The sequence below is a fragment of the Saccostrea echinata genome, unplaced genomic scaffold (genome assembly GCF_033153115.1).
Source record: "Saccostrea echinata isolate AGI-Se365-2 ecotype Australia unplaced genomic scaffold, CSIRO_AGI_Sech_v1 ptg000054l, whole genome shotgun sequence".
Classification (NCBI taxonomy): Eukaryota; Metazoa; Mollusca; class Bivalvia; order Ostreida; family Ostreidae; genus Saccostrea; species Saccostrea echinata.
This window is the reverse complement of record NW_026889803.1, coordinates 61,222,389-61,248,000: the sequence shown is the minus strand read 5'-3', so window position 1 is coordinate 61,248,000 and position 25,612 is coordinate 61,222,389. Positions and strand designations below refer to the sequence as shown.

The window sequence follows — 25,612 nt, the reverse complement described above, 5'->3', positions numbered from 1 at the left end:
TTTTGGATCTGTTAGTGATTTACAGTAATTAAGTGTCTTTAGATTTTTTTATCCTACATCTGTTATCTTTTAGATCTATAGTATTTTCTTTGAGATTTTTATTTTAATAGTTTTTGTTTATTTTAAAGTAATTTTGCCTATTTTGTCGTTTCCATGATCCTTATTCAGTGAGTGCACAACTTTATGTATTCTACTCTCAAAATTTCTACTACTTGTAATACATTTTGGATTTGATTTTAAATATGCCCTATTCACAGATTCAGATTTTTTTGTACAAGTATGATGTTTAATTCTATCAAGATTATTTGGTCCTAAAGTCAAATTTATATAGTCTTTTAACAAACATTTGTCTTTTTCTGTCATGTTTAATTCAAAGTCACTAGGCAACACTAAAAATTTCCACTTATTGCTTTTCAGTCCACAACAGGAAAAGGAATAAAGTTGACAGGACTTTCCGCACTGTCAGTGGTAGCAGCTTATGATGGAACTAACAACAGTGGACATAGCCCGCTTCATCAAAGGTAAGTCTCTGGTGTAGTGTTTGTAGCAATTCTTGTACTCTGTCCTGCATCGAAGCTTCAGGTCCAAGGCAAATGTTCTCTGCATTGATTCTCCTATGGCTTTGGTTCTCTCTCCCCCCCCCCCCCCCCCCCCCCCCCCCCCCCCGGAAACATGTGACTGCTGAATGGAGCCTTAGCAGTCTGTTTTCTTTAAGAGTCAAAAAAATGACGCAAGTCTTTAAGGTTTTCATTCACATGTCCTTGTTTTTCAGATGCACCAGACGCAGCGGCACTATCTCCATCACTGATGAAATGGGAAATGACGAGTGGATGGTCATCAGTTTGTAACTCCCCGATACAGTTTGCAGCCCATCTCTTCTCATCTCCAAAGCTGATTCAATATTTGCACCAAGAAGCATACCACGCATACATTCTGTTGTAAGACTGGTACCCAGGTGACCGACAGCCATGGCCACATTTAGCTGTGCAGCTCTTCGTCCCCTTCCAGATCTCCTCAAGCTTTTCTGAGTGACTGGTATAGTGGCACTTCTTACATCGGATGGAAAGGATCCATGCCAGGCCTCGTTTTTCCTCCCCATGCTGATTCCAGTTCATTGAACTGTCACAGTCTGGAAACTTATGTGAGTGTTCTTTAAATGCATGATTCCACAATTTAGTCTTTTCTTGGTGAAGTACTCTGTATAATTTTGAATTCGGGTCATCTGACACAACTTCCATGTAGGAGTCTACAGGCTGGACTTCACTTGACCCCGGTCTCAAAATCTTCATCTCACTGCTTCGGCTCTTGGCATCTGTAACTGCAAACATTCCATTTTTCTGTGGCCGTTCAATGTCACTAAACTCTTCTTTGATTAGTCTTCTTATGGGAACTAGAAATTGGACTGGGCTGGTGGTCCCTGTATTCTTCTGGTCTTTGTTGTGAGGAATACTTCCTTTTTTGTATTGATGTTGATGCAACCATTTTGGTCCCTTTTTTGGCATGATTATTATTTTACTGTACACTTGTAGACTTTTTCTAAGAATATGCTATTGTATGTGGTGCACATTTTTAAGTATTTTAAACTTTTGTGTTGTTTATTTATTTTAGAACTGCCTGGTCTTCTAAGAGAAACTCCATTCTTTGATGACTGATGGAAAAGTTTATTTTAGAGCTGCCTGGTCTTCTAAGAGAAACTCCATTCCTTGATGACTGATGGAAAAGCCTCATCACCCCCACTGCTAAAGAACCCCTTATCTTAATCACCAGCCATTAATCAGTGATCACTTATCAAAGCTCCAAGGTACATTATTGAAGTCTCTTTTGACACCTTTTTTTTCCAGTCTCTGACTCTGTTTTAGAATTAAGATTTTCAATTTTTTGATAATTAATTCCTTATAAATCGGTAAACTTTCTGTTCCTTAGCTAATTAGAGCTTATTAATTAGAGTTGAAAAAACTTTTAAGCAGATAGCCAAGAACTCTGACATTTCAGCTTGTATTTTATTCCATTTTTTTTCCTAAATAATTCACTCATTAGATTTTTTAAAGTTTGAAATTAATATACTGTAGATGAATTTGTACAGAAATTAAGCCTAAAATTCAATAATCTGTTAGGATGAGTTATCTCCTATTTTTCATCCCTTAAGGACAAAGATCATTTTTGATGCACTAGTATATGAAAGATAAATAACTAAAAAACATTTTCTGCAAATTTCATTTAATTTCATGAACTTTTAGTTGTCTTAAAGGTCTTGTGCAAGGAAACAGCCAATCAAAATGAACTTCGTCAAGTATAGTTCCATGTATATAGAGACAATTTCTTTTTCTTTTTTCATTTCAATTTTAGGCCTACAATATTAATTTTGGACAAATGTACTAGGAATATCATATCTTTAGCAGAATTGAGCCACTGAATTAAAGGGAACTTTTTTTTTTAGGTGCGCATAATTCAACTTCCTGGATGTTGTGTAGGCTGGCTGTTTGTCAAGATGTGAAACCCATGCAGATGTATTTCGGGGTAGGTAAAAAAAAGCAGTGATCCAAAGGGCACATGCCCTCTTTAATGTACTAATTAACCCAGATTTAAAATTCACTGGGTGCAGAAATAATAATTAATAATAATAATAAACTTTATTTATCCAGGATTACCGTGCACAATTAAGCATAAAGCTAGTTTTCATTGTGGTCCTGCTACAAAACATATTAATTTTACAATTATATATGGACATCTAAAACTAGCATCTAAATAAAAACATGTTTTTATGAAACATGAAATATGTTGAGCTACAGTCTATATTGAAGTCATGTACATATAATAAGCTTGTCTGTTTTGCTATGCAGTGAAATCTTGGACGTCAAGTCTCAACTCTGATATCTCGACACCTCAGATATCTCGACATTTTTATCGATGGTCCCGTGGATGTCGAGATAACGAAGTTTACCTGTATATATATATATATATATATATATATATATATATATATATATATATATACTTTTTTTAAAAAATTGATTTTTTTTTAAAATTCAAGACTAACCATCATGAGAAATGTCAACACTCCAGGATAGTGCATTCACCAGTGATGATCTGGTATTATTGCAAGAACAAGTGAAACACCAGTGGAAGGAAGAGCCCTGGAAAGACTTGCTTGATCTATGTACAAAGACAAATTTATTTGCCTGGAAGAAAAATATTGTACTTGACTTAGTGGATATGATTTTTTAAAAAAGGTTTAAATTATTTATTACATAATATGTAGTATAGTTTACATAAAAGGAACAAAGCCAGAGAATTTATTTAATAATTGTAAAATACAATTTTTTATATATTCTGATGTATATATAGTATAAATTGTGTAGCTATTAAATTAAATTCCCTAAGTAAATCATGTCAACCTGTTAAATACAAAAAATATGTTGCTTATCCAATTTAAAGGTCAGGTAAAAAGTAAATATTTTGGGTACCTGCAGTTGTCTTTCATCAAGGTCATAATCTTTTAACACAAATTTGTCAAAGTAGTTGCCAATTGGTGTAAACCCTTTGTATAGCAGAAGTTGCTGCATATAGCTTTGGAGTGCATTTGGGAAGCTCTGCAAGTGGGATAAATAAAGGATAATCATTGTTTTTTAGCTCTACTGGTCAGAGACCAGAAGAGCTTATGCGGTAGTAAGGTGTCCGTCGTCCGTCCTTCTGTCTGTCTGTAAACAATTTTTCAAAACGCTACTCCGCCTACAGTTTTAGTCTGATTTCAGTATAACTTGGCACACAAGTAGTCTACAGTAAGATACATAATTCTGTGTATTGGTTTTATATTTCAATGAACGGTGTTGATATGGTTACTAAAAATAGAGATTTCTGGGAAGTACTTTCTAAACGCTACTCCTCCTACAGTATTGGTCTGATTTCAATATAAATTAGCAGACAAGTAGACTACACTAAGATACATAATTCTGTGTATAGGTTTTTGATTTCAATAAACGGTGTTGACATGGTTACTAAAAATAGAAATTTCTACTCCTCCTACAGTTTTGATCTGATTTCAGTATAACTTGGCAGCCAAGTAGACTACACTAAGATACATAATTGTCTTTATATATATTTTTTTTTGATTTTGTTGACTGATGTTGCCATGGTTACTAAAATCAAAATTTCTGTTAAAGACTTTTAAAAGGTTATTCCTCCTAAAGTTTTGATGATTGCAATAAATCTTGCTACAAAAAGAGACTAAACCAAGGATCATTATTCTATTTATTCCTGTTGCAAAGTTTCAAGTCCTAGTGCTACTTTAATCTTCCTTTGTTATAAGGACAAACCAGTAGTGTTACAGTCTCATCAGAGACTTCTGGTTTTAGTTTGATATGGAATTTATTTAAAGAAAGGGACACAATTGTAAAGCATCAATGAAAATATAATTATATATTAAAACAATGTTTGTGTCACAAGTGAAATAAATTCGATGTTCAACTACAAAAAATTGTATTGAGTTTTATACATTGAAATAAAAAGTAAAGTATTTAATGTTGAAAAGAAGGATGTTGTTTGTTTTTTTTTAAGACAAGCATAGTACAAAAAAAATGTATATCAAAATGTGGATTAATATGCATTTACGATTTTTTTTTCACATTGTTCATTGACAAGTAGGTAAATGATTTAGCATGGTTAGTTTTGATTGTCAGGTTTCAGAATGTTTTGAGTATTGTAAATGATATGATGTATAGTTAACTACCTAACATTAAAACTTCCTGTTGTAATAAGGGACTAGGGGGAGGATTGTAAACTCTGTATTAATTGAATGTAAATTTTGTTCCTTACATTTTGCATTCATGTTTGGATTTCTGAAGATTGGTTTTCTATTTTTTAATATTAGATTTGTTAGCAAAGGAGTGGTTATTATTGATAATAATGTAGAAGGAGGGAAAAATAGGGGGATAAAAATTAATGGATTTCTGATTTTAAAATGATTTGATAGGGTATTTTTTTCGGTTGTTTTTAAATTAATTTTATTAAGAGGTAAAAAAAAAAAAATCAGGAAATTTACTCCTCAATAAATATTTAGTTTCATACAATACCTCAAATGCAGTGGATCCAATCTCAATAAATTGTTGATTTGAATTATTCTCGGGCTGTTGTTCAATTTTATTTTCTTGAACACTTGTTGTTTTGGATTTTCCATTTGCTAAAATTGTTAATCAGATGTTAGTTCATTTCAATTTTTATGGGAAGGGGAGTGTAATTCCAACTCAATTTTGGTATAGTTTGTGCATCTGTCTGTCTGTCAATTAACTGGGAATTCTGGAGAAGATGAACAAAAATCAATCTAGCTTACAAAAAAGAATTGTTTGGGAAAGTTGATTGATATTTGTTCAAATGGAGTACACAGACATATTTCGAAGAAGTATGATCAAGAAGAGACTAAAATAATGGAAATATTTATTAAACCATATGATTCAATAAAGTTAATATAAAGGTCTCTGGGGTGAGGGTTGGGGTCATTATTGGGGATCAAAGAGGAAAATGGTATGTAATTTATCATTAGAATATAGGGGTTAATAAGTGTACTATTTTTATAAAAAAAAACAAGGTAGATATTTCTATGTAAACATCACCTTATAAAATTAGGTGGGTTTCTTCTAAATAATTATCCCTTGAAGTGAGATTAGGCCACAATAGAGAAGGAAAGGCAATCTAATATGGTCATCAAGATTGATATTCATTTTAATGTAAGTTTTATGTATTTAAAACAGTTTTGGAATCATTACTCCAAGGGCTAGGATGGGAGGAATTGTATGAAAAACAGCATGGCTTAAGTGATTAGGGGGAGCATTTTGGCCCATGGGCCTCTTAATTTGATTTGATTATATTAACGTATATTAGAAATTGTCTTGTAATACATGAGAAAAGATAGTAAAATTGATTGTATAAATTTATATGTTCTGGATAGGCTATAGATTCTTGAAATAGTAGTTTGTTTTCATGGTTAAAATACTTGCCCTTCCTTGGGGTTCCTCGTATTTTTCTTTTGAGTGTTGGAATCTTCAAAAGGTCGAGTTTGTTTTCATTATTAATTATAACTTCCTTAGAAAAATGGCCGTCTGTAGGGAAATATAAAATATAATATAACATTATTTGAAAATTGGATTAAGATGTTTCTACGTAGTTACAAGATTTGTGCTTTTAAAACAAAAGATGAAAAAAAAAAATGGATAAGAAAGTCTTTTTAGATAAAGAAGATGGGTGAACATGAAGACAGAAAAGCCTATAGTGTGAGGAACATGAAGGTGAAAAATTAAATCTCAATTATATCAAAATTTTCCTTAATATTGGGTTTAACATTAAAATATACTTTATGAAAAATCTCTGAAATTTGCAAAAATCTCGCAAAGATTTAAATTATTTGCCCATGAAATATTATACACACTATGAAATATTATACACACAATAAAGAGGGCAAAATGAGTCATTTTCTAATTCTATAACATTTTTTTTTAGATAAGAGTGGGTCTTCTTTCCATTTTTTTTTTTTTGCTAGTTAATCTTGAAAGTTTGCATAAAAATATACATTTTTTGGTTACCAAGAACATGGAGCAAAGACCTACTATACATTAAAAATACATTTTATGACATAACATTCGCATATTTTAGAGAAATACTTAAGTCCATTAAGTCAAGGGTCATATCACAAACATGATTTAAATGCCACTATTTGTCAGGACTAGTGTTTAGCGTGCTAGTCTCGAAAGAAAATGATACTCAGGAGTTCAATCCCCGCGAGTACCACATCTTTTAATAAAAATAAATTTTGACGAGAAAATTTTCCTCATAAAAGTTTTATTTATGATGATTTCATAAACTTCAATAATGAGAAGGTTACTCTAAATACAAAATTCACAAATTTCACATGATTTTTAAAATATCTTAAGGTATAGGCTTTCTGAAGGATGTTCACATATTTCCTTTTGGGGAACAGTTTTGTGTTAACAGTAGTTTGAGATTTGGGTTTGATGAATGTGATGAGCAATAATCTTGAAAAATAATGCATTTTGTGATTAATAAAATTAAAATGTATTGAAATATGAGTTATTTTTGTTTAATATATTTTGCTAGAAGAATTGTGTGTGTATATATGATATAATTATGAATGTCTCTGGATGAAGAGGAGAGTTTAAATCTGAAATATTGTTGGAAAAGGTTACGGCAATTGGGAATTGAAAAAAAAAAAAAAGAATAGATTAATTGTTATTTAATACTGATGACGTACTGATAATGAAAGTGGATCAGATTGAGAAATAAAAATGAGAGTGTAAATTCGTTGTGAAAAAGTATATTGGTTCGTGGGAAAAGACTGAGGAGGACTATACATTGAAGGGATTGCAAGTAATTGAAGATAGAAATATAAAGGCAATACCTGTAAGTGGGTAAGAAAGAGTAGGAGGGATTGACATATATTTATTTAGAAGAATGGTTTCAGATCAGGGTCGGGAGTATTGAAAAAAATATATCAGGTTGAAATGAACCCCAGTTGAAATGTAGATGGATGGTAAATCATATTTAAACATGAATAAGAAGATTGTGGTATTCAAGGTTTATGTAGGAGTAATATATAAGTTTTACCTTGCTAAGTAGTTGATTATAATTAGGCTTAAATTCTAGGTGCATAAAATTCAAGGATACGTTTATTTTTAACTTACCAACAACCTTTGTTTTTTTCATATCTTTTAGAAAGTACAAATTTCCCTCCTGTTGAAACTACATGACCTTGAGATAGTAAACAAAGGCAAAAAGTCAAATAATTAGTAAAGTTTTTATTTCAATTTATTTTAATTTATTTAACGTTTCAAAAAAGGGATATAGTTTAATAAAGGCATTATAAAATATAAAATAGATATTGTAACAATTTATAGGTAAAAAGAATTTTCAAGCTAATTTAATTTTAGTGAATGATAAAATCAGATTGCATTTGGTGCGGTGCAATTTTCCCAGTTACCGGGACGTATCGAGATCGGTTAAATCCCATTAACTGGGATAGTATATACCTCTTTCAACATTTCAGCTGAGAAGAAGTGAGTGGACGATCAGTAACTCACGTCACTAACTCTTGAATCTGACGATACATAGGATCTACGTAAAAGGAATGAATTTAGAAATAAAATTTGGACAAAGTTTAAATAACTTACTACAACTCAAAACAGGACGCTTTACAGCGAATTAGCAGTAAAGTTTATTTAAATAAAACATGTGGGAAGTATAAAAGATTTGCAGATACACTGAAAAAAGTACCGAAAAATATCGTTATAAGGACATCGGAGCCGAAGGCTCGAGCGAGCTTTTCGGATCGAAATTTTTCCGCTGTCGTCGTCGTTGTCGTAAATTTTTCATGATTTCACCTTCTTTAGAACAACTGGGCCAATTCCAACCAAACTTAGCACGAAGTATTCTTGGGTAAAAGGAATTCATTTTTTTTTTCAAATGAAGGGGAGTTAATTTAGAAATTTTGAAAATTGGGTGGGGTCATTTAAAAATAATCTTTTCTTGAATCACTAGGCCAGAAAAAAAGAAACTTATGTGAAAAACATAGCGTAGATTCAAATCTTTAGTTCAAATCATGACCCTCGCGGGTAGGATGGGGCCACCATGAGCGATCAAAGTTTTACGTGGGAAGATATAGGAAAAATCTTTAAAAATCTTCTCAAAGACAGCAAAGCCATGATGTTACATTTATATGGAAATATTTATTTCACACAAACTTAGTTTAGATTCAAGTTTGTTCAAATCATTACCCCCGGGGTAGGGTGGGGCCATTATTGGCGATCAAAAGTTTAACATGGGAATACATAGGGAAAATCTTTCAAAATCTTCTTCTCAAGAACAACAAAGCCATTATTAGTCATATTAATAGAGAAACATCCTCAGGTAGTGAAGATTCAAGATTGTTCAAATCATGACACTTGGGGATAGGTGACGCCACGATATATGATCTTTATTTTACATTTGCAGTATAAAGAGAAACATCTGCTGATAGAGAACCAAAGGGCCATAGTGACTCCGGTGAGCGTTGAAGCCCATGATTCTCTTGTTTATATAACTGAATGAAATTTAAAGGCATACATAAAAAAGGGGTATTTAATTAGTATGTAATGTTTGATCATTCAAGATATAAAAGTTGTGACATTACTTTTCTATCAACCCTAGTACAAAAAGTAATATTCCGTGCAATTGAAATCAAAAAAGACTGATAATCAAGATGCTAGAAATCAGGAGAATCTATTCCAAACTTTTTATATTTTGTACTTGAAAGAATGTTCTCTGTGATATATTTTGACGAAAATTTATTCGTTTTCTAAGCAGAGTTAGAGCGTTATTCTTAAACTTATTATTTAAAAAAAACAAAAAACTTACATTTCTGTTTCATTTTTACATTTAAAGAAATAAAAAAAAAATCATTAGCATGCTTGATAATACTGACACACACAAATCCTATTCAAAAAACCAAACATTTGGTAAAAATAGGTACTATAACATTTAGTTAATTTCTTTTTTGCGAAGTCGATTATTTGCTTCTTAACCTGTACCTGGGGCCTAAGTCCTAAACGATAACCTTAACCTGCATATTTTCCCTCACAAATTCGGCTATGGTTTGGGTTTACATGAGTGTTTCGCTTTATCATAAGTATAACAGTATAAGTATTCTGCAAAGAAGTTCTCGTTTCTTTTCCTTACGTGTCAAAACTCCCTGAACATGACCATGGACATGCATTACAACTTCTTCTAGCGAAAATAGTCTCAAAATGAAGATGAAAGGTATTGCAGGTGCAATATTTGCCTCTACATCCACATATATCTCGCTGGCTCGACTGTTGTGCCAGGACTGAGAAATTTGACTACAGTATCTGAGAAACAGGCAATTCAAGATTTTTCCGCTCAAATCAAGAAATCGATGACTTCAGTACATCGTTGAATTTGAGCTACAACTGATGTGCATGGCGGGCATATTGGAAAGGGGGGGGGGGGGTTGCAGGCATGTAGTACCGTTTTTGAAAGTGGTCAGAAATGTACTATTAAAGGAACTGGTACTAATAGTATGTATTCATTAGGCTTTGGAAAAACTGCTTTTTTTTGTATTGACTGCCTTGTTATAAATTTTTGTTAATAGCGTTCTCTATAACCACATAAACTTCTTTGCCACGCATGGTCACCGATTTTAATTAAACGTTCCCCATTATTACAACTTGACACCAGAAACATGTATTAAATAAAATTTCGTTGCTATGTGTCTTGGTTGCCATGGTAACCAAAAATTGAGATTTTCAGATACTGCCGCAAAGTACATCATATAAGTAAGATTGAAAAAAAAATGTCCAATGCTAAGTTTCAATCAATTCTGATAAACATGTAGATCTCCCCTCCCTCGTATAATGAGAAACCATTTATCTCCCCCCCCCCCCCACACACACACAGACATAATAAAAAAAATATACATATATACAGCAGAGTGAAGTTTCACGTATATGGGTTTTCCTCAGTGGCTCTCCAAAATCTTCTTTTGTTTAAGAGTTCTTGTTAGTTTATAAATAACTCAGATATAAAAACCAGGTGAGGGTTATTTACAACTGTTAATATAATTAGTTCTATCCTTTCTGCATATCTAACCCCTTATAGTTTAATTGCCTCTTAGCTCCCTTTCCTGTGATAAACTTGTTTGTGTATAAAAGCTTAGGGACTGATATTTTCTCAAAAAAAAAAAAAAAAAAATGAAAGCACCCGATCTAAATGATATAAAAATGTAATCAGAAAATAGATACTTCTTTGATACAAGTGATCATGATAAATATTTAAACACCATGTTCATGCAAGTCTGGATTTTCACATCTTTACAGCCTTAAAAGCTGACATTCATATCACTGTTGCCATTGAAAGATAACAGTCAAAGTATTATTCATCTAGTAAATTTATTTAATATCTACAGCTTCTCCCATACAAAGCCAGGCTGTGAGGGTAATTCTGAGCAGGTGCATAGTTTTTCCATCAAGACATGTACTCTGGGATAAAATCCATTCTAAAAATAAAATGAAATATTATTATAAGTGCTCTGGTGATTAAAACAGTAAAACTTAAAGCAATGTAATAGGTAAAATCTAATGAAATCACATAAAAATGTATCAAATATCTGTAACTCGGCTATTTTTATTTATTAAAATAATTTTATAAAATAATATGTGTGTTGTTGATATCATTAAGCATACCTTTTTACTTGGTGTATACACTTGCTGCCTGTGTCAACACTGGAATGGTTCAAATTGTTTGTGAACAGCTACTGTAACATAAAATATACCAAAAATGTAATGAGTCAAATACATAATATTTTAAATGAATGGCATTGCAATGTGCAAAAGAAACCATGTAATATAATATTTTCTAAAATTCATGAAATCTTTTGTTACAAAACTTTTCTGGGAATTTTAAAGCTCTGACATTTGCAATAGCAATTATTTTAAGCTTGGAAAATAACTGATTAAAGGAAACAAATTCATAAATGAAATTCTTGCATCTGTTCAAAATTGAAAAAAAAAACCCTATTATATTGGCATACAATAAAATTATTGTAAAATATTTAAATAGTGAACATACCATGTTTAGAAATTATTGCATATGTTTTCCGTAGATACAATGCAACTCTGGGTTATATGCATGCAGAGCCTGATAGCTACAATGATGAAAGAATTGTACATCATGTATTCAGACCAGAAAAATAAAATAACATGATATTCAATTTTAAATTTAGAAATATCATTCTACAGATTTAGAGTTTAATAATACAGATGTTAAGAATTATTTTAAAATGTGAAACACTACCTGGTGAAAATTGAAACTTTTATCCTATATTTTTGATTTACAGGACTGGGTGTAAAATGCATGCATGCATGTATATTACATATACAATACAGTTTCACTTTACAGATATATACACTATATGGATGTGCTAAATTATCATTTGATTTCCAGCTTTCCTTTTCAAATTACATATTAAGACGATTGTATGTCAACATAATTACATGTACATGTTAAGTGAATCTTTTATCAATGATTGAAATTGAACAATAATTAATTTAAATAAATTTAACAGCAAACTTTTGCATGCCTGCAGATCTCCATTATACATGCATTCCCTCAAAAATTAGTTGAACGACAAGGAATTGCATATTCAGTGCAAATTAAACTGTTGGTTTACAAATTAAAGAAAAAGGGACAAAAAACTAAACTGGGAAAAATTGTATTCAGTAAGTTGGCATATTGTAGAGGACCCTGGTGACGGAGTAAGAATTCATTGGACGAAATGTACACGGGTGTGATACACGTTCTATTTAGTGGTATTATATAAACCCAATAACTGCATTTTTTTGTTATTTGTACTAAAAACAATGTTTAAGTTCATTCTAAGTGTAGAAAAAAAAAAAAAATCAAAAATATGATTCCGAAAGTAACATGGGGTGTTTTCCGCTTATGGTGACGGAGTTTGGGTATTTCTGGATAATTTTATTCACAATTTTTGGTGACATTTGAAATCAAGGACGAGGCAGACCTTCAGAAATAAAACCATGCGACTCTCCTAGAATATGACGACTGCACATGACAATAAAATGAATACGAACAATAGACCGTTTCACGATAACTGTGGTACTTTTGTTTTGCAGGGCAAATTCATATAGTTTTGGTGAAATATGACGTAATGGCATGTTTAATAATGGTTATGTTTAATAAATGTCATTTTATTATCTGTCAAGAAAAATTTCGCAAAACGTTTATAAACTGCCCTGCAAGAAAGCAGTACAGCAGTTATCGTGAAAGTGCTAATTAGTCTATGACAACTGCACAACTGACAATAAAATGATTGGCATTGCCAAATACAAACAATTAAAAGACTACGACTGCGCATGACAATAAAATTGACTGGCATCCTCCTTTGCCTTCTCTGTCTTATGTAGGCTGCTATTGGAAAAGATGGAGGAAATGGTAAGTATTTTTCTTCGCTGGCTTAACAAAAAGATAAATTATTCAATTATTATGTTTTAACTGCTTTATCATAAATCTCTTACGGAACTTTACTGATATTCAGAAACTGACATATTTATTTAATTTTGTAACTTGATAAAAGATCGTTGTTTTTTAAGCGAATAATTGTTGAAAGCTTCAGGCACATGTTCATACAAGTAAGAAATATTATCTCATTGGCGTGAAAATATGGGTATTTTAAAGAAAGTGAATCGACAGATTTTTATATATTTGTACAGCAAATTGCTTAATCACAAGTATTGCCTATACTTTTATCATTTTTTAGAACTAAAGCGTTTTTTCTTGAAGAAACATGTGTTACGGCTACTATTAGACAACAACACCGGTTTCTATCGGAAATGCAACTTCTCGAATTTTCTAAATGTGCACTTTGAATTTTATTCTTTGTTATCAATTGATTGTCGTATTTTTCTCATTTTTGCAGTGGTATATTATAAATGAGATATATAATTATCAAGATATATTGTTTTAAAAATTCTATTTATTCAATTTTTTACCTGTGTAATTACGCCGCAGGATAGGTTAGTTTTTAATTTGTGTCGCAAAGTTTACACGAGCGATCTTATTTACATGTTTAGCCGGTGGTGTTTTTAAAAACAGGTCCGTAATAAAAAGCCACCCATCTAAGAATGGTTTGTCGATCGTAAATAATTATTTTAAATGCCTGTACCCCCCCCCCTTTTCAAAACTTTCTGCTTGTCATTTTTTTCAGACTTTTTAATGTTGATCTCAATTATTCTTTTGCACCCCCCTTCTTTCTGCATCTTAAAAATGTACGTATCTCTAATATCGTCGATCCAGCAAGAATGGGGGGGGGGGGGGCTGTCAAAAGTTACAATTGTTTGTTCAAAGTAAATTTTCCCATGGATTAATTACATATATGATATATCTAATATATACATGTACATTATTCTGCTTAATGATTTTAATTATATTACTTTACATATTTCCAGAATTTTTCATCTGAAATGTCAATTCTTGGAGTTGAATTCATTGAAGAGGGGACTGAATCCCATGTAGAAGAGACACCAGCCTCAACTTCAAAACAAACTGCTTCCGACGACGACGAAGGTTTCACAAGTAGCACTTCAATGGGGACCGAGAATATAATTCAATCAGAATCAACAGAAACTATAGAAGTAGTGGTGGACACCAATAATAATAAGTCATTCAAGACCTTTTCTTGCAGCTACTGCAGAAAAACATATTCTACATCAACAAGCTATAATCGACATAAGATATTGCACACTGGAAAAGGTCACCAACGCAATAAATGTAACAAAATTTTTTATTCAAGATTTGATTTAAAAGATCATGTATTGACCCATAATGAAGATAAACATTTTTGGTGTACTTTTTGTTGCAAGGCTTTCAAGACAAGAGGTGGGTTAAATTCGCATAAAAGAATGCATAAAGCAGATTATAAATACATCTGTGACCACTGTGGTGAAGGTTTTATATACAAAAGTAACTTTGAGGGACACAAAGCAAGGCACGAAAATCTAGCACCTTTTCAGTGCAATGTTTGCAACAAAACCTTTAGATATAAAAACAGTCTTCTTAGGCATGGTTGTGGCTTGATTAAAAAATTTAGTTGTGACAGCTGTGGGCAAAAATTTAAAGCTAAGCGGTACTTAATGGACCACCTTCGTGCTCACATGAACCCCGAACGTTTCCAATGCTCGACCTGTGGAAATTGTTTCAAATACCGAGGATCTTTTTACCGACATAGAAAACAAACTGGACACAAGTAAGATGATGTGTAGTGTTTCAATTTTACACCGGTGAGAATGTTAGTATTGAAGACTTTACTTGGAAATCTTCATTATGAAAAGTTTTTCCTTTATTTATTCAACAGAGTTGAAAAACCGTACTTTACAATTGAATATTTTTTTAGTTTATGTGATTTAATTATCTACACAAGTAGTGTTCATTGTTACTTAAGAAAATTGATAAACGTACAAAGAAGGGCTTCGGCGTGAAAATTACAACCAAAATAAAAAAAATGCATGAAATATTCTTAATTGTTAAAAAAGAAAATGCTGAATAAACTTAAAATAATTTTAGATCAGTTTTCCTTGGGTTTTCATTACAACCGGAATATTTTATATTCTGCGAATGAAAATGTTAATGATGATTTTCCTGCAGAGGAATGCCCAAAACGTCGTCGGTAAAATCTTTGATTCGTCACACTTATGATGTTGACGGACTGGAAGACATCCCCTAGATACAGCACTAGATTGTGATATATCAGATCGCTTAGACTTCCGCTGTCGCTTTCCAAACAGCTCAGGAGCATCAAATGCATGGTTTGTAGAAAATAGAATTTTAGGACAATAATATCATAACCAATTTTAGAAAATAAGAAGTACTGGCATTCGTCTTAACTTAAAATATAATATGATACAAGTAAAGATCCTTTGAAGAAAAAAATTGCACAATTTAAAATTCACAACTACCTGTTTGTAAAAGTTTTATACCTTGGTGATATCAATGATACAGAACTTGGGTAGCAAATCTCTTGAACTTCATTTTGTTCAAATGCATGATTCAAAGGTTTCAGAAGTTTCTCATTGGGGTGTACAGACTTCCGTGTGGTGTAGATATGGAATGACCTGTGTAGAATACCAAGTGAATCAATCAAATATTATTGGCATATATTTATATCTGTCTGATTGACATTTATCAAACATTATATATATATATATATATATATATATATATATATATATATATATATATATATATATGTGTGTGTGTGTGTGGGTGTGGGTGTGTGTGTGTGTGTGTGTGTGAAAGAAAGATATATATATATATATATATATATATATATATATATATATATATATATATATATATATATCTATCTATCTTTCACACACACACACATACACCCCTCACCCCCCACCCCATTATATATATATATATATAGAGAGAGAGAGAGAGAGAGAGAGAGAGAGAGAGAGAGAATGTAATAATGGATGTATACCTGTCCGATGGATCACATCGATAGTGCTGCATCTCTGTAACATTAGCCATGAGGCGTGGAACACTTACAGCTTTCGGACATCCAAGCTTTGTTGGTTCCAACTCGCTTAATTCACCAAAGAATGTTTCATTAACAAGAGACGAAAGTGATCTCTGATTGTAAGATTTTCCGTTCGCAATACCGTACAACTGAATAGAAGTATCTATTCTTTGGAGAAAACCCTCGTACATTACTTTTGGGAATCCTTTGATATACATCCCCGGTGGAGGAAAAACTCCAAAATCAACATCCCACAGCAAAAACGTTTAACTCTTTCTACAGCAGTAATACCTCCAGAGTCTTCAGATTCGTACCATCGACGAATAAGGCTGCAAAAGTCTGCCTCTGTAGAAAACGCAAGATTTCGCATTTCATCTTCAACAGCTTTTGAAAATGTCCTTTTTGCAAAGGCATTATTTTGTTTATCCATTAAGTCAACAACGATAGCATTACTGATAATGGAGTTGTTGTTCTCTGCTACGCTATGCCATGCCTCCTTTCGTACACCCAGCAAGCCATCTTTACATACCTTACAGCGGAGATTTACCAACAAATGGTGGGCGTCCATACATTTTGGCTCAATTTGTTGTCTCTCTTCGTTGAATTCGGGAAAAGAGAACCACGTGGTTGTACCTACATTCTCGATCCTTGTGTGAAGCTGAAATGATGAATTTTTCCCCCATTCATCATATTTTGTGTCATAAATTAAAGCTGCTAATGTATTATTTAATCGCTTTTTTGGTATTTTGGTTGAGCTTGAGCGGACAATAAGAGAGGCAAAATATTTGAGGGGCATCATTTTTTTTTACTTTTCTCTCCCATATGTCATCTTCCCCACTAAACATTTTTTTAATTTGTTTTGCCTTTTCATCCCGCGAGCATGATTTCTTAATTTTTATTCCCAGTTTATTATGTAGTTCTTTTGTTGCTTCAATGACTACATTCATTTCTTCATGCTGCATTTTCATGAGTAATAGTCCGTTGACGAAAGATTCTTTTAGTCCATCAATTGTTTTGTTTGCCCATTTCTTCAATACGTTTTGTTTGAGTGAGTTTTTAGATTAAGAAGGATTTGTTCGATTGTTTTTTCAGGTATTATAGGCTGGACAGTCGAAAGGCACGTATTTTCTATGTTTCCTTTGTCATGACCCCCTATGGTGACATCTTCCTCAATGAGAGGTTCCAGATCATTTACAGTACTATCTATCTGCATAGAATTTTCAGCAAGGAGTAAAGTTTCTAAAGCTTCATCTGGAAGGCACGACGTGGTATCAACTGTTTCTGTTTCTGTTTGTGTCGTATTCATTTTCTTTCTCCTCAATTTGCTACTTACAGATTGCATCACTCGTTTTAAACGGTCGCAGGAAATCTTCAGAACAGTGCTTGAACTGTCCATTTGAAGATTCTTTTTTTCTGTATCAATGATAGGCTCAGATGTTAGTTTCTTTACTATTGCATCCCGTGTCATTTTTGTTGCCTCTTCATAGAGCATATCTCTCATTACTTGGGTCCCAAGACTATATCCCTTCATGGCATAAGCAACAGGAAGAGAACTAGAAACTCATTGCAAGCAATGAGAGGTCTTCCGTCCGAATAACCATCCTTACATGTGATGTTCTTTGTATGTAAAATTACATATATGCTCATAGTAAAGAAGCCAAAAATATATCATGGGTCTTTCAAAATTGCGAGGATTTTAAAGATTTATTTAAAAAATGAAAATAGAACAGAATTCACACAGAAAAAAAAACCAAAACATCATTTATAAAGATGAAGACGTAAATTTAAGCTAAAAAATGAGAAAGGAAATTCAGACATAATCGGGATTAAACTCAGATCGCATGCGTGAAAATTCAATATGGAAACCAATACACCAGATTAATTTTACCAACCATCATCGATGTTCACTTTGTATCGTTGCATGAAGTAACGAGCGTCAGGAAGTTTAAAGTTTTTTACATATATATATATATATATATATATATATATATATATATATATATATATATATATATATATATATATATTATACTGCGGAATTATAGAATGAGAGCTAGCTAGACAAATTTTGTGCAAGCAGATTCACATCGGAATTCGTTGCTGAGTTTAAACAATAATTGTTAGCAGAAGAAATAATCCATTACTGATGAACTGATGATACTGTTTACTTCCTTTATTCCTTCTATATTTAAATTTTTATTCTATGCAATTCCATATACATGTATTCCACGTAATCTTTTTCTGCACTTCTGCATCAGAACATTTTTCTACTTTAAAAGGGAATCACGATACATTATTTCGCGCCAAACGTCGCGAGTAAATCTTCGCGCCTTTTCTTTGAAATGTATGTTCTATTGAATGGTTTCGATTCTCATATATATCATAGTATGTACCGTACAAATTACATATTTAAATGTATTTGGAGGTCAGAGTATTTATGTTTTCAAAGACAGATTATCCATTTCCAAAATCTGCCAGATCCAACAATTCCTTCACATTTCATTGATCCTTATGGTAGTTTCCTTCAACAAGACGCTCGGTTGTCTAAGTAAACTCCGACCTGCTAATCGGCAATCCTCGGCTGACTCCGCTACCTCCATACAAACTTCGCATGTGATTGGTGGAGGAATATGTGTCAAATCGATTACATTTCTCCGCCGAAAACTGCTTTGTAACTTATTTCATATTTCGCTCTGCATAAAGTTCTTCAAAAGGTTTTTTTTTTCTCTTGTCTAATTCTTCCTTTTATATTTGTTTTGATTACAGCATCATGTAAGTAGTATTTGAAAGCAAAAACATAGTGTTGGGCGTGCCACAAAGTAGCTCAGATTTCAAAGGTATACATTTGGAGGAATTTCAAATAAGATCACAGGACTGTATCAGCAACCTGGTAGAACACAGTTGACGTCCGAGGTTAGTGTGCGAGGTACGAGCCACCCGAGAAGCTCCGAGTGCCGACTTGCTCGTCGGAGTGTACGGTGACAGCCGCCATTTTGGAGCCGCTTCAAATTTTAAAATGCAAATATCTAGAGTTCGAATTTATCTATCTGAAAACAAATTATATATTAAGCATTTACAGAAGAGTTTCTATTAACACTACTATAATCAAAGAAAAATATTGAAAAACAAAATAATTTAAAAATTCAATTTTTTTAAATTTGCATTTGGTAACAAACGGAAGTATTGACGGCGAACGAAAGGTCACGTCCCGGCTAGTATTTATCACGATCTATAATCCCTGAAAGTTTCACATTGATATCGTTTACCGTTCTTGAGATAATCCGCGGACAAAATGTCATTTTAAATTCAGAAAATGGTCCGTAACTTGGCACCGGAAGTGAATTTCCAAATTTTCTCTCAGATAGATCAAGTTCATGTTACGACACATCTTCCCTGAATATTTCATGTTAATCCGTCCAATAGTCTTTGAGAAATCGCGTGCACAAAATTAGAAAGTCAAAAAAAAAAAATAATAATAACTAGAAACTCATTGCGAGCAATGAGAGGTCTTCCGTCCGATTCTGAAAATAAAAACAAAAATTGAAGTTGAAAACGTAATAAAAGGAATTCAGAAACTCTGGAGATTTAACCCTGGTTGTCAGCATGAAAATCCAACGTGCTAACCATTAATTATTCCCTTTTTTGCATCACTTCCTGTCACGACCGGAAGTAACGGCGATACAAGATTTTCTCACGATTTAGATAAACTGATGACTGACTATCAGTCCTGAAAGTTTTAGACTTCAGTTGTTTACTGTTGCCGAGCAATGTTGTGAGAACAAATTCTAATTTGGAGGAGAGGTAAACACGCGACCGGAAGTGAATTTTATAAAAAAAAAAAAAAAAAAAATCTCTGACTTTTCTCTAGACATTTGCAGTATCTATAACATACCTTAAATTATTTCAAGTACTTTATCGATAAGCAATATTTATGAGAAAGTTAAATATAAAAATAACGTAGTTTATCTCCTAAAACCGGAAGCTGACGTTTTTGTTTCCAGTGAAATCTAACATATTCAAACAGCAAAAAAAAAAAAAAAAAAAAAAAAAAAAAGAGAAGCAATAAAGTGATGCAAGTTTTAATTCAAAAAAGTAAAGTAAAAAACTTGATTTCTTTGATCACTATGACAAGCGGAAGTGACGACTGACGCGTTTAACCCAAAAGGTTTCGCCTACTCCTCAGGGTCTATTACTCATAAAAGTTTGGTGTTTTAATCTTTTACCTGTTTTTGAGATCTCGTTCAGACAACTTCTCTTTTTGAGGATAGGAAAACACGCGACCGGAAGTGAATTTTTGAAAGATATCTAAGGTAACTCTAGACATTTGCACTGTAAATAACATATTTAAAATTCATCTCAAATACTTTATATATAAAAAATATTTATGGGAAAGTAAAATACTCGAATTATGTAGTTTTCTCTTATAACCGGAAGTTGTCGTTTTTGTTTCCGGTGGGAGCAACATCTTTTGAATCTGCAAAAAAGTTGCAATAAACTGATGCAATTTTTAATTAAAAAAAGAAAAGTTGAAATTTTCGATTTCTTTGATCACTTCCTGTGACAACCGGAAGTGATGACTGACGCTCTTAACCCAAATGGTTTTGCCTACATCTTAAGGTCTGTTGCTCATATAAGTTTGGTGTCTTAATCTCTTACCGTTTCCAAGATCTTGCTTAGGCAACTTCTCATTTTTAGGACAGAAAAACACGCGACCGGAAGTGATTTTTACAAAGATATTTGACGTTACTCTAGATATTTGCAGTCTGAATAACATATTTAAAATTCATTCCAAATACTTTATCTACAAAAGATATGAACGGGAAAGAAAAATACTCAATTTATGTAGTTTTTCTCTTATAACCGGAAGTTGACGTTTTTGTTTCCGGTGGGACCAACATATTTCGAAACTACAAAAGAGATGCAATAATGTGATGTAAGTATTGATTTAAAAAAGGAAAGTTGGAATTTTACGATTTCTTTGATCACTTCCGTAAGCGACCGGAAGTGCCGACGACGAACGAACAGTAGCGACCCGGCTGTTATCTATCACGAACTATAATCCCTGAAAGTTTCACATTGATATCTTTTGTCGTTCTTGAGATTATCCGCGGACAAAATGTCATTTTGAAATCAGAAAATGGTCTCTATCTTGGCACCGGAAGTGAATTTTGAAATTTTCTCTCAGATAGTTCAAGTTCATTTTACGACACATCTTTCCTGAAAATTTCATGTAAATCCATCCAATAGTCTTCGAGAAATCGCGTGCACAAAATTAGAAAGTCAAAAAAAAAAAAAAAAAAAATAATAATAACTAGAAACTCATTACTAGTAATGAGAAGGTCTTCCGTTATACTAATTCCTGTTTGCATAAACATGTCTTTTCCAACGTCGGTATAAGCCTAAAACTGATGTAGAAACAAAATAACTTAAAAAAATTACATTTTTCTTCATTTCCTGTCACGACCGGAAGTAATGACGACAGACGATTTTTACACGATGCAAATGAACTGATGACTGACTATAAGTCCTGAAAGTTTTAGACTTCAGTCTTTTACTCTTACCGAGCAATTGTGAGAACACATTCTAATTTTGGGGACAGGAAAACACACGACCGGAAGTGAATTGAATAAAAATCTCTGAATTTTCTCATGACATTTGTAGTATCTACAGCATATGTATAAAAAAAACATTTCAAATACTTATCTGTAAGTGATATTTATGAGAAAGCTAAACATCGAAATAACGTAGTTTATCTCTTTAAACCGGAAGTTTACAGTTTTTGTTTCCGGTGGAATCTAACATATTTCAAAACACGAAAGAGATGCAACAAAGTGATGCAAGTTATAATTTTATAAAGAAAAGTTGAAATTTTCGATTTTTTGATCACTTCCTGTGACGACCGGAAGTGACGGCTGACGCGTCTAACCCTATGTGTTTTGCCTACTCCTCAAGGTCTATTACTCATTTAAGTTTGGTGTCTTAATCTCATGCCGTTTCCGAGATCTCGCTGAGATAACTTTTCATTTTGAGGACAGGAAAAACACGCGACCGGAAGTGAATTTTACTAAGATTTTTGACGTTACTCTAGACATTTGCAGTCTGAATAACATATCTAGAAATCTTTTCAAATACTTTATCTACAAAAGATATTTAAGGGAAAGTAAAATACTCAAATTTTGTAGTTTTCCTCTTCTAACCGGAAGTTGTCGTTTTTGTTTCCAGTGGGACTGACATATTTCGAAACTACACATAAGATGCAATAATGTGATGCAAAAAAAAATTCAAAAAAGAAAAGTTGAAATTTTCGATTTCTTTGATCACTTCCTGTGACGACCGGAAGTGACGGCTGACACGCTTAACCCAAATGGGCTCGCCTACTCCTCATGATCTATTACTCGTATAAGTTTGGTGTCTTAATCTCTAACCGTTTCTGAGATCTCACTCGGAAAAAATATTTTTGAAAAAAACGGAAATCGGACATATCTGACGACCGGAAGTAAATTTTGAAAAAATGAAAAAAACGCCTCGGGGTATTTTCATTCTCTATCAACCCTGAAAATTTCAGGAAAATCCGTCCAGTCATCTCTGAGAAATCCTGCCGACAAAAAAAGGGGAAAATAATAATAATAATAATAATAATAATAATAATAATAATAAACAGTACAATCACTATAAGGTCTTCCGTCTGGAACGGAAGACCTTAATAAGAAGAAGAAGAAACAGTAGAATCACTATAGGTCTTCCGTTGAAAACGGAAGACCTAATAAGAAACAGTAGAATCACTATAAGGTCTTCCGTGAAGACGGAAGACCTTAATAAGGAATTGCTTTACTGAATATTCGATCAGTGTCTGCTAATATCCAAACTAAAACCTCTGTAGCTTTTTTCCTACACACTTGAAAAGCATCCATTATACAGGATTTTACACTGTTTGATATGTCATCGAAGTCCTCGCTGTCCTCCTTTGTATTTAAATTGCAAACAGGATATATGTACGGGGATTCCTCAATGACATATCAACAGCCTAATTTGGTACCTTTCACAGAGGATATTTCGCAGAGAAATTCGCAATTCTTTTCTCTATAATCTACCAAAAGTTCTTTGATATTTTTTGACTCAGATGATAATCTTGTCGGACGTTTTGGTTCATCTGGTGAATAAAGAGTCACTGCTTGCTGAAAGATCCTAGACCACATATCCCCATCAAAGGTGACCCTGGAATGTATACACAGTATATATATATATATAGAGAGAGAGAGAGAGAGAGAGAGAGAGAGAGAGAGAGAGAGAGAGAGGATCAGGGACTAGAGTTGAACGTTTGATCTGCGGGACCTGTCTCCAAGAAGTGTAAAAAAAACGTGCTAGACTGCCCGACCATATAAAGAATGTGTGTGAGTGTGTTTGTGTGTTTACTTGTCTGTATTCTTGAAAACAAAAAAATATTTAATATCTAATTTACAGAAAAAAGAAAGGAAAAACTGATATAAACCTGAACACTGTTGAACTCTCCTCCGTCCAACATACATACAGCAGTTCAGAGACATTCATACTGGCCATTTCACTCAAAACTTGTGGTAAATATCTTTAACAACAAAAGAGTATGTACTTTGATTATGCATTTCTTTTGAGTAAAAAAAAAATCCGTTTCTCCTTTTTTTTAAAAGCAATCAATTATATATATATATATATATATATATATATATATATATATATATATATATATATATATATATATATATATATATATATATATATATATATAAACACATACTGTACCTTGCAGGAATCTCATAGTGCACAGGTGTCTTGTATTCTGATGGGGAAGGGCATTTGAACTCGCATCCAATGAGTGGCTGTGGTATGTTTGTTCCATCCAGATTTATTTTTCCTAGGCTTCCGTCAGGTGAAACAAGAATGAAAGGCGTTTCTTTTCTTCTTATAACAAACGCCCCCTCTTCCACGTATGTTAAATCGGGGTGATAAAATGGCAGAATTTTAGCTACTAATGTTGCTATAGCATGTACTTCAGACTCTGTACCGTGCTGCATACGCTTTGCAACTTCTGATGAAATTGTTTCATTGTGTTCTATTTTTCGAACAACTTTGTCAAAATGCCTTTGTTGTAGCTTCAATGAATCAAGCCCTAAACCTTCATGTAGCGTACTCCCTGTCAATTTAAACTCTTTTCGCACCTCAACCCATTGAGGAGACCTTTGTTTCATAAATCGCAAATCTTTTGCCAAGTGTTCAGAGAAATCTTCAATTTCTTTGAGAGTGATAATATTTCTTTGTGAGAACAGGTCAACAGACAGTTCGTCCTTGTATGTCAGTGGTTCCGTTAATTGATGCTCCGAAGCATAACAGCGCGTTATTTACATCTAGGACTTTCTTAATTGAACTTCGCACCTGATAAAGTAGCGCCTGTACACTGCTTATAGCATACTTCGACTTTCGCCAATCTGGCCCTCCCCCCCTAAGGAATTTTTTCAAAGCAAATTCTTGCTTTAATACCAAATGTCGCAGATCCTTTAGTCGCATAGATAAAACTTTCAATATAAGTTGTAATCTTTCAATTCAGTCTTTTCCAAGTTAGCCCAGACTTGCACTGTCTCGTCAACATACTTTGTTTCATCATCTACTCTTTTCTTTGACTCATTTGAAGATTCTGTTTCTTCATGGCCAAAAAGATCTTGATCGCCCCACTGTAAATTTAAACCCGGTGCCAATTTTTTTTCCGTCAAAGCTAAGAACGTACGATTTGTCCGTTGGCTTCATGTCTAGAGATTGACTAATAATCCCTGGTGGGATTTCGTTAGGTAACTCAGCTGCTGTACCTCCAAATGTAGCTAAGCTTTTTTGTGAAGGAACAGCAAAGTTAATAGAAGAATTTGTAGGGTCATAGCCACCACGACCAGTAATTCGTACTTCGCCATCTTTTGCTGCAGTCCTCAATCCACCAATAAAACGCAAAGCCTTCCCATGGAAAAGTCTATACATTACTTTCCAAAATTTAAGACACTCAGGTGAATATTGCATATTTGCTGTACTTTCAAGTGAGTACCAACGAACAACATCGAGAAAAAGAAGAAGAGAAATATTTGTCAAGGGTAACTTTTCTAGATGAATAAGTCTAAGTAAGCTACAGAAATCCCCAAAGATCCCAGCTTTTGAGAGTTTTTGAAGAACTGAAGGTAATATTTCTTTCATTTCATTTATAATTTTGTCATTTTTATTTTCTTCACAAAGCTTTCTTTTTGATTTCTTTAACTTTCGTTTAGCTTTTAGAGGTGCCTTTCGTATATTGTTGCTACTTAATTGAATACAACTTGGTGGAGTTAAAATACATGTAGAGTAGCTTAAACATGGAGTTTCTGCTTCGCAATTTTGGGATATTTTAGATTTTTTAGGCTTGTGTAGCCACAAATTCGACGATTTCCTCTTTCTAGCTGGAAAAGAAAAAAAAAAAAATTCGTTTAGCAGCCGGTGCACAATTTTCAGTTTATAACCGGTGCCTAA

At 33.0% G+C, this 25,612-nt stretch overlaps 1 protein-coding gene and 1 long non-coding RNA gene across 4 annotated transcripts; one reads left to right on the top strand and one right to left on the bottom strand.

Annotated features, from left to right (window-relative positions):
• The first annotated feature begins 147 nt into the window (after nt 1-147).
• On the top strand, nt 148-25,563 carry LOC133205838 (uncharacterized). 3 transcript variants are annotated; one of them, XR_009723668.1, is made up of 7 exons: nt 148-167; nt 418-521; nt 773-1,141; nt 1,609-1,801; nt 2,438-2,517; nt 3,032-4,519; nt 25,543-25,563. It is a non-coding gene; the product is annotated as an uncharacterized LOC133205838 (long non-coding RNA). The 3 variants fall into 3 exon arrangements; XR_009723669.1 differs by lacking the exon at nt 25,543-25,563 and having other exon boundaries at nt 1,609-1,777; nt 2,421-2,517; nt 3,032-7,071; XR_009723667.1 differs by lacking the exon at nt 25,543-25,563 and having other exon boundaries at nt 3,032-7,071.
• Nucleotides 12,918-16,358, bottom strand: LOC133172082 (uncharacterized). Its single transcript, XM_061306888.1, has 3 exons — nt 16,058-16,358; nt 15,549-15,683; nt 12,918-13,029 (listed from the first exon to the last, which is right to left on the bottom strand). Exons 1-3 carry the CDS (start codon nt 16,312-16,314, stop codon nt 12,918-12,920), a joined length of 504 nt encoding a protein of 167 aa, XP_061162872.1. The 5' UTR covers nt 16,315-16,358.
• Nucleotides 25,564-25,612: the final 49 nt, after the last annotated feature.

Coding starts and splice junctions, on each gene's coding strand:
- LOC133172082 (XM_061306888.1), bottom strand. CDS start 16,314: ATGTATATCAAAGGATTCCCAAAAGTAATGTACGAGGGTTTTCTCCAA. Junction 15,684..16,057: donor CGATGTGATCCATCGGACAG/GTATACATCCAT, acceptor TATTCTACACAG/GTCATTCCATATCTACACCA. Junction 13,030..15,548: donor GTATCATTGATATCACCAAG/GTATAAAACTTT, acceptor CTTTTTGTTAAG/CCAGCGAAGAAAAATACTTA.